The 9,500-nt window shown below is 34.9% G+C and overlaps 2 protein-coding genes across 3 annotated transcripts; both read right to left on the minus strand.

Annotated features, from left to right (window-relative positions):
- Positions 1–46: 46 nt before the first annotated feature.
- Positions 47–3,482, minus strand: LOC103484384 (transcription factor bHLH144). Of its 2 annotated transcripts, none has more exons than XM_008441432.3 (4): positions 3,297–3,482; positions 2,563–2,702; positions 2,065–2,255; positions 47–1,414 (listed from the first exon to the last, which is right to left on the minus strand). In XM_008441432.3, the coding sequence occupies exon 4, from the start codon at positions 1,099–1,101 to the stop codon at positions 352–354; it is 750 nt and encodes a 249-aa protein (XP_008439654.1). In that variant the 5' UTR covers positions 1,102–1,414; positions 2,065–2,255; positions 2,563–2,702; positions 3,297–3,482; the 3' UTR covers positions 47–351. The 2 variants fall into 2 exon arrangements, with proteins under 2 accessions (XP_008439654.1, XP_008439656.1); XM_008441434.3 differs by having other exon boundaries at positions 3,145–3,476.
- Positions 3,483–8,120: 4,638 nt separating this feature from the next.
- LOC103484385 (chlorophyll a-b binding protein of LHCII type 1-like) lies at positions 8,121–9,306 on the minus strand. Its single transcript, XM_008441436.3, has one exon. The coding sequence runs from the start codon at positions 9,070–9,072 to the stop codon at positions 8,275–8,277; it is 798 nt and encodes a 265-aa protein (XP_008439658.1). The 5' UTR covers positions 9,073–9,306; the 3' UTR covers positions 8,121–8,274.
- Positions 9,307–9,500: the final 194 nt, after the last annotated feature.

Genomic DNA, 9,500 nt, shown 5'->3' on the forward strand with positions numbered 1-9,500 from the left:
TATAATAGGCAGACGTTCAAAACAAAATAAGAAGTACACGGCAATCTTAAATCAAAGATAACATTCGGCAAATACAACAAATGCCAATAGAAACAGCAGATCAATCCCAGAACTTCTAGAGATGGAAGCAAAACATGAATAACATAGTCCTGGTGGAGCCTGACAAGAAATCTTGGTTCCACATTCACACAGGTGTACGAAACTCGAAACATTCAGAAGAACGAATAATAATCTCTTGTGAGGTGAAACATTATGGGAATCCTCTTTATTTTAATAGGTGGCAGAGAGAAAATCAGGATATATCCTTACAGAGTTCTATAGCTGATGCAACCATAAGGCGTACTTGGAGCCTTAGTTCTCCAAGCCCCCGACTCCAAGTTTCTGCACTTCGTCCTTCAGAGACTTCAGGTATTTGACAGCTTCGTCCAGAACAGTGACTGTCGTCATTTGGTAACCACCAGGGAGAATCTCTCTCAGTTTTCTCACCATTTTCTTCAGTTTTAATTGTTTCATGTCGCTGCTACAGCTGCTTCCACTGCTTGACGACTTGTGGACAGGATTAAATGAGTGATTCTTCCTGGGTTTTGAACTATAAGTGGAGGAGGATGAAGAATCGGGGGATTGATTCCCATAGTTCAAATGAGATCTTGCAGTGCTGACCTCGTCATCTTCAGATCCATCAAGGCCTTCATGATTTTCGTTTTCCAAGCTCAATAATGCATCAATATCGTCCAAATCCTCCATCAAAGGAGATGATATTTCTCTATCTTCGTAATGGTTGTCATTGACGCAGAAGTTCTTTTGGATATACTTTGAGCACATATTTGCAGTAGGACCACTGAGTTTGTTGGCAATTGCAGGATGAAACATGATTTGACTTCGATTGTCAGTGTGGTCAAAGATGATGAAATTTTGGGGACAAACTTCAGAAGGTTGAAACTCAACAGTATTGAAAGGTCCCAAGTTCTTTCTCCCAGGAGGTAAAACAGAAGGAAAGGCAGATGACAGAGGAATCTGCATATGATTATCATCCCCCTGGGTTGCTGTGGGATGCGTTGCCTTCTTGAGGTAAAAGTTGAGGTCACTCTGCATGAAATCCATGTAAAAGAAACAAACAAACGGGAAACTCTCCAAACTTCAGGTTATCGTGTCTTCTCCCAGGAGAGGTTGCTATTATATTACGAAAATTAAAATGGGATGTTAACTAACGAGAAGACTACACAGCAACTCTATATGTTGCCATTTAAATTTAAGCAAGATCTTTATATCAAATTAAAGACAAACAGGAAAGAAATATCTCATTTCTTCACTCTAGCACAACTGGAGGCCAGTCCACCCAACTCCCCAATGTCCAAATACTTTTTGCAATGTTATCCTACGTGACAGGTTTTAGCAACTGGCGGAAGTACTCAGCCTGTAAGGAACAAATTAAAAGTTGTCAATAACAGGAAACTTAAAGATGAACTTTAGTACTCCAACAGAAGCAGTAAAGACAATCAAATGTTCACGTAAAGTATATTAGTTCATTCAATGATGTGCTCTAGGAATTCATTGATGGATAAAAAGGATTTGCCACAATGATTCAACAATTCACCAGTAACCAATTTTTGAAACCACAATTCCAAACAAGTAGCAACAAAAAGCAATGAAACAAAGTTACTTCTTTGAGATACAGTAAACGTGGGAACAGAAAACAAAATCTTAACTTTGACATGACAAAATTCATGTGTATGCTTAATATTTGGAATACCTTAGTTTAGCTATTAAACAATCAAAAGAAAGAACATTAAAAAAAACACCAGTATTTAGAATATTGTTGCAAGTAAAAACTCCCCTCGTCGTTACTTATTATTTGTTAACTATAGCTACTTGGAGAAAGGCTGGAGAAAAAAATAGGAGCTAAGGTGAAAGTACTTGATCATTTTAGCTTTGAAGTTGACAGATATTTTTCACATGAGCAAAGAGACAACTAACAACATCAAAATTCAGGCGCTTCAAATGTGTAATGTGAAGTGTAACAGCAAACAAAGCACCGGAGTGTAAAATTTAAAGAGTGTGGTTTACCTGGCAAACTTGCATCACTTGGTAGTAGGCAATGATTCCAACACTCATGTTAACTTTCCCAATTTCCTCAACAGCTCTGCTTCTCTTTCCCGTTATACCAATGTACATTCTCACTCCTCCAACCAGTAATATAAAAGTGAATTAACCGCAAAAGTAAGATAGACTAACAAAGTCAACGTTTTAATTTCCTCCTGCACACAACCATAAGCAAATAGCTTAATCACTTCCTAAATTTCACAAGCACGATAATAATATTGACAAATACACGAAATCAGTCATATTTTTCCTTGGGCGATCTTTAAATAGTCACTAAACCTTTGAAAACCGAAGCCCAGCAGAGATCAACTTTCAGCCTTGGAAAGTGAATACAAGGCCTACGAATGATCATTGTTTTGATATACTAATAAGAAATATTCTACCTCCAAAACTTAGACAACTTCTTAGACGTCTACTTAAGTACGGTAATCAACATAATTGCATTCGTTACAGAAATCTCACCAATGCAAAACAAATTACAGAATGACACGAAAGAAGACCACCAAGCGAACACACTTGCTGCTGTAATTCACCAAAGAGGAAGTCCACGGCATCTTGATTCTATTCTCCAATTCCACTTAATTTCAAAGACAAACCCAATCCTAAAGTGAAGGACAAAGCAAGCAAAAGAGAAACATTATGTACAGTTTAACAAATGTAAAACATGAACTCCCATCATAACTACACAGAACACCCAATGACCAATACCAAGACAAAGTGCAGTGAAGTTAAGCAAAAAACGTTTTTATGCATAATTACAAATTAAAAGACAAAAGTACTCGCTAATCTAGGTTAGATGTTCGTTCTCCCCTGAATAGAACCTGACCGACCATCGAGATCATTCATATTATCTGATTTTCTCAGTATCATACACAATAACAAAAGGAAGCGAGTACAAAAGAACCCAAAAACACAGAGAAAGATCAGAGTCAATAACACAGTAATTTCAAGTTAAATTTAGGAAAGCACAATCGAAAGAGAACCACCAGACAATAACAATAATAATTACATAAAAGAAATAACAGAAATAGCAGAAGGAAGTACAAATCACTGGAAAATTAACTTCTCCCAGTACACATCCCAGCAATTAAGAGAACCGGAACAAATCAAACGTGCCCTAGCTCCATTACAGCGAGCTACAAGAATCGAAAATCAAAGAAGTTTCCTCAAAAAATGAAACAAGAAATTTGACCCACGTGATTCCAGAGCTGAATCAGGCAGAAAAACGAAGAGGATCGGACGATTTTTGGTAAGAGTTCGGTAGATCAGTGCCCAGATTTGGTCTGCAAGGTAAAGATCTGGCAGGAAGAATGGGAGAGAGAAAGAGGGGTAGGGGTAAGAGAGTATTTAATAAATTTTTAGTTGGGTTTTTTCTTTGTTGGAATCTGTGCATCATGTATAGAGAGACAGACAATAGTCAAACCCAGAGAGCTGACAGCCGTTGGATCGAAATGATTTCCGTATATTATGGGATGCTACTACAACCGTTGGATCAAACACGCGTGATCGGATGGAGCAGTGGGGTCCACGGAGTTTGACAAATGCGTATCGTGAAAACAACTCCTCGTGTGGGGTTTTTAAGAAAAAAAAAAAAAAAAAGAAAAAAAAGAGTGAAGTTCAAAATTAATTATAAATTTCATTTTCGTTTTGACTATGCTTTAATCCTTTTTATAATTACGATATTAGTCATTAGGTTTGTTTCTTTTATAATTTTTAAAATACATAATTTCATTTTTACATGCAATTCCTAGTCATCAAATGGCATAGCTGCACCCATTTTCTTTTCATTTTACTCTCCTGTTACAAATTAGTTGTTTGTTGTTTGGTAACAGTAGTTTGATCTGTTAACTGTTTGAATTTGTTGAGTTGTTGAATTGTAGATATATATTATTTTTGTGTCATGTGCTTAGAGAAGTGATGATAAAAAGTTGATAGAACTAAAAATTGTTAGATATACTACACATTCGCCTTTCGTTTAAGAGTGGACATGTTTTGAATTTATTTTTAAATGCATCTTAGCTTGTACTTTCATGCATAAGAGTGTATCGATCTCCTGATTTAGTATACTTCATTCTCCTCTCTAGGTTTTAAGCAAACACATATTATAAATATATTACAAACTTGTTAGTGGATATTCATAGTTAATTAAAACTTGGAAATAGTCTAAATATAGTACATAATTAGGATATATAAATTCAACTAAAAAAATTATTAGACATTATATTGGTTCTTCTATAAAAAAAAAAAATATTAATGGTTACAATTATCGTAAGTTTTGATAAAAATAAGTCTTTTATTGGATTCAATGTTTGAGTTATATTCCCACAGTATAAATTTACCATAGTTATAACTCATAAAAAAGTTATAAAAATAAATCTTCTATTGGATTAAAAGTTTGAGTTATAACATCTTTTCAACTTTTAAGTAATTTTGTTTTCAATTGAATAATAAATATGTCACAACCTTTTTATATATATATATATATTGGGTCACACATTTATTTATTTTTATCTTCGTGGTAAAAAACAATGCTTACCATATCAATATATTTTAATCAATTCGTATAGGGACGAGAATTCAAAGTTTCAAATCTTAAATTATAAAAATAATAAATATTTGTTTTTTCTTTTCCTAATGAATTCTAACCAATAGAGTTGTGTTTGAATTTATTACAATGACAATATGATAAGTTGTCTACATTTACGACATATCTTATAAAACGTAAATGAAAAGTTATGTCAAATCGATTGAGTTAAATTTTAATTAGTTGAGAAGAATATGTTTATGTATGTAATATTCATAGATTTGCAAAAGAAATAACAAAAATACTAAATGGACATTGTGGTAAATAGCCCATTTTTAGGTATTGGAATATGGAGTAGGTTTAATTGCACTGACAACAGTATTCTTTTTGTTATTATTATTTTCGTACAAAGTTAATTAAGTATACTGTTTGATCTGCATGGTATATTGTTGCTCACATTTACTAACTCTTCCATGTTTGAGAGTTAATATAGTGTTATTATGGATATTTTGTAGCTGATTGACTTATATCAACCTTTATTATCAATAGATAGTTAATGAGAATTGGGCTTAAAAGTATGTTATAATTGTAATTATTTGTATATTGCGGTGTATTTATTAATATGTAGATATAAACTTTATATTTATAACTACTATCCCTTATCTTGAAATATATCGTTTTCGTATTCAAATATTTTTATCGATCGACTTGAAACAACAGACTACTGCTGTAATCTATTCAGCTAGGTTTTAAAAGTAAAAAATTTTAAAAACGTTGATGTCTATTAGAGACATCTAATTTGTTTAAAAAAGTGGTCATTTTGACCTATTACTTCGATAAAAAGATTGTGATTTTTTTTGTTGTTTTGGCTATTTTGTTAACTAGATTGTAAATATAGTAATTGAATTTGAAATATTAGAATATATAATAATATTTTCAAAATTTTGTAAAATATATATATAAAAAATCTATCTAAGTCTAAGTTTACTATGATAGACAAAGTTGCAAATATTAGTCTATGAGTGGTAAACCATAAGAATCGATATACTTTGCTATATTTGTTATTTTTTTTTCTTAAATATTGTTATATGCTCAATTATAATTTTTAAAACTATTACTAATTATAATGACCTATTTTCATAATAATAAATGTTAACTATGGTGGAGTCATTGGGCTCGTCTACATACATATGTTGTATGTTATTCATGGGCTTCAAATATAAGATCGGCTCACTTACTTATTTTAACCAAGGGTAATCATAATAGACAAAAATTTTAGGAATAATGAATAAGTATATAACAAAATCTATGTCTATCGTTGATAGACTTTGATAAATTATATCGTATATTTAATTATTTTAAATATACTTATTATATTTGCACTATCCATCCATCCAACCAAATATTTGAAGAGAAATAGAGCAGAAAATATTCAATAAAAATAGCCCCAACAAAAATTACTACTATTATATATTCAGAATTAGTTAGGTATAAGGAAATAAGTTGTATTCTTATATTTTGGTTGCTTGACAATAGAATAAAAGCGAAAATCGAACATCTAGACGACAAATTCGATTGAACAATTAAATGAGGCATAGTTTCAATATACTAAATAATTATCTTTTTCATCAAATATATGACTTTCTTTCATCACATAACATTCAATGATCGAAGAGTTTAAATTAAAATTTAGGAAAAACACAAATATAAATAAAAATGTAGAAATCTAACTAATATCAAATCAGTCCTTAAACTATTATTGTTTGTTTAATAGAAACAATAGGAATAAAAGTTTATTTGTCCTCCTAAGTCCTAAATTAAGAACACACACATGTGGATTGTGGAACGTGGCGCGCCCTCCCGTAATTCATATCGACGTTTCGAAATTATGTATTTTCATTTTTGCATTTTCATAACACTATGAACGTACCGTTGAAAGATGAATCAGACCGAAACCATAACCGAAATTGATCGATACGTACGCTGTTCTGCAAAAATAAACTCCAATTTGCAGCCATTGCCGCAATCATCGTCGTGGAAAAGTCAGTCAATGACCTACTGCTGCAAACTGCAAGGCGACAAAGCTCTTCAATGGAGTTCGCTAATTTTGGCAGCTTCTTGAAATTGACTGAAAACCGCGGTTCATATAAAACCAATTGACTTGCCTACTTGCAGATTGCTAAGAATGGCCGACCTCTCCATGATTGGATTTACATTCATAGTAGCAATTCAAGACAGCTTGAACTTTTTCTATGTAAGTTCCATAATCGTAAACTTTTTGTATTTCAATGCTTTTTGAAAGTTCGTATGCTATTTCTCTTGTATCTCTGTAGTCATTTGCTTGATTATGCTGAGCTAAACTTGTGATCTATGTGATACTCCACTAAGCCAGATTTTTATTTCGCTGTAGTATATAAACTTAAGAAGTGTCTGTATAGAAGAGCGAGAGAGAGTCATCCTTCAGAAAACAGTAACGATGGCTTCTTACGTTAGTTTAGCCATTTTCACGATGGCTAGTTTTGTTCTAGTTAGGGTTCTATTTGCCCAACACCAATCCGCCATGGAAGTTGAATTGGAAGCCTTAAAGGCTTTCAAAAGTTCCATCCATTTCGACCCACTGGGTATTTGGCTCCAGGTACTATTTTAAAGTTCATTCCTATATTATAAGGTCTACTACTCCAGATGCAGAAATATTATAATAAATCGCATAACTGGCATTCCATGTCTCATGTATTCGGCGTAAGCCAACTGAATTGAGGGAACTTGGTCGGTGTCTTCTCTTGATATCTGAATCCGCCGTGACTTTAGTTGATTCAGCATTCACTTGAATTAGATAAAACTATTTTCTTTCATTTTTTTTTGGTAAAATATTTGAATCTGATCCCGTATTGTCAGAGTTTGCATACATGGGGAAAGTGACAACTAAAGTAGACGTGTTCAGTTTTGTTGTAATACTGATGGAATTTCTGACAAAGAAAAGGCCGACTGCCACCATTGAAGCCCCTGGACTTCCAATCAGCTTGCAGCAACTGGTAGAGAGAGCTCTAGCAAATGGAAAGGAGGAACTTAGACAAGTTTTGGATCCTGTGTTGGTCTTGAAGGATTCCAAAGAGCAAACGAGGTTAGAAAAACTGTTCAAACTAGCCCTAAGCTGTACCGACCAAAATCCTGAGAATAGACCTGACATGAATGGAGTTCTGTCCATTCTTCTGAAGCTGCAGAGGGATGAATTGTAGATTTAAATGTATCCGTATTGACAGCTATAATCAGTATTATATTGTATTTTCGTAAATGGGCAACAAGTCAAGCTTATCAAGTTCTAGTTATAAAATAGTGACTAATGAATTCAATGTATTCTTATGCTTAAGAGTAGTTTTCAAATTAAGCTTTTAGTTAATGCATTCATAGTTATTGAATTGATTCCCAGAGTTTCAAATCTATATGCATTATTCATTTCCAGGAATGCCGATTTAAATTAGTGCACAAGACTCTAGTATTCTTTCATCAAATAGATCATCTCTTGTTTTTACTGAAAAATCAGAATGAAATCCATTCAAATCAAACACTCAATTGTTCAAACCCGAAATATACACCACCATCAATGGTTTAACCAAACAAGTTCCTTTCTCACTCTCTGAATCCTAAGACTCTCACTTTCCAGGAACAAAGTTTGTGGCATATGCCCAAGCATTGTTGTTGACTGGGTCAGAAAGGTGGTCAGCCAAGTTTTCCAAAGGACCCTTTCCTGTAACAATGGCTTGAACGAAGAATCCAAACATGGAAAACATAGCCAACCTTCCATTCTTCAACTCCTTAACCTTCAACTCAGCGAAGGCCTCTGGGTCATCAGCCAAACCCAATGGGTCAAAGCTTCCACCTGGGTAGATGGGGTCAGTCACCTCTCCGAGTGGGCCGCCAGCAATACGGTAACCCTCGACGGCACCCATCAACACAACCTGGCAAGCCCAGATGGCCAAAATGCTCTGAGCGTGGACCAAGCTAGGGTTGCCCAAGTAGTCAAGCCCGCCCTCGCTGAAGATCTGTGATCCAGCCTTGAACCACACAGCTTCACCAAACTTCACACCATTGCGAGACAAAAGCTCAGGGAAGACACACCCCAAAGCTCCAAGCATGGCCCATCTGGAGTGGATCACTTCCAACTCACGGTTCTTGGCGAAGGTCTCGGGATCAGCTGAAAGTCCAGCAGTGTCCCAGCCGTAGTCACCGGGGAACTCTCCGGTAAGGTAGGATGGTGGCTCACCAGAGAATGGGCCCAAGTACTTGACACGGTCGGGGCCGTACCATGGGCTGCCGGAGGAAACTGGCTTGGTGGCAGTTTTCCTCATGGTGATTCTTCCAGTTCCCTGAATTTCAGGGGCATTGGGGGAGAGCTTCACGGCCTTGCCGGCCAGAGATGGAGAAGAAAGAGCCATTGTAGAGGCAGCCATTGGAATGATTCAGAAAGAAGTTGAAATGGGTATGAAATGAAGTGAAGAGAGGCGGTGATGAGTTTGATGAAGAGGAATGATGGAGCTTAATATACATGGATTTGGGAGAAAGGTCCTTATCCAGGGAAATCAATATCAGCTTTCTTATTGGTTGAAATAATTTCTATGGTTGATTTCCTTATTCCAGTTGGCTTCCCTTCAGCCACTTAACACTTAAAAATCTTAGGAAACTCCATGGGCTCCTCTTTCTCCAATGAAATTTTGACATCTGTGTTGTTGATAGCTCCTATATCCTTTGAGAATTTGATATACACCTGTCATTTGCTGATTTGTGGATAACTGTTAGCCTTTTGATATTGATACGTTCCTTTTTTATGAATTTTTGTAAATCCATTCAATTTTAATGCTGTCGTAAATGAAAAGCCCTT

This window comes from Cucumis melo, chromosome 8 (assembly GCF_025177605.1).
Source record: "Cucumis melo cultivar AY chromosome 8, USDA_Cmelo_AY_1.0, whole genome shotgun sequence".
Taxonomy (NCBI): Eukaryota; Viridiplantae; Streptophyta; class Magnoliopsida; order Cucurbitales; family Cucurbitaceae; genus Cucumis; species Cucumis melo.

What these genes read in the sequence shown, in the direction of transcription:
- LOC103484384 (XM_008441432.3), bottom strand. Translation starts at nt 1,101, where the DNA reads ATGGATTTCATGCAGAGTGACCTCAACTTTTACCTCAAGAAGGCAACG.
- LOC103484385 (XM_008441436.3), bottom strand. Translation starts at nt 9,072, where the DNA reads ATGGCTGCCTCTACAATGGCTCTTTCTTCTCCATCTCTGGCCGGCAAG.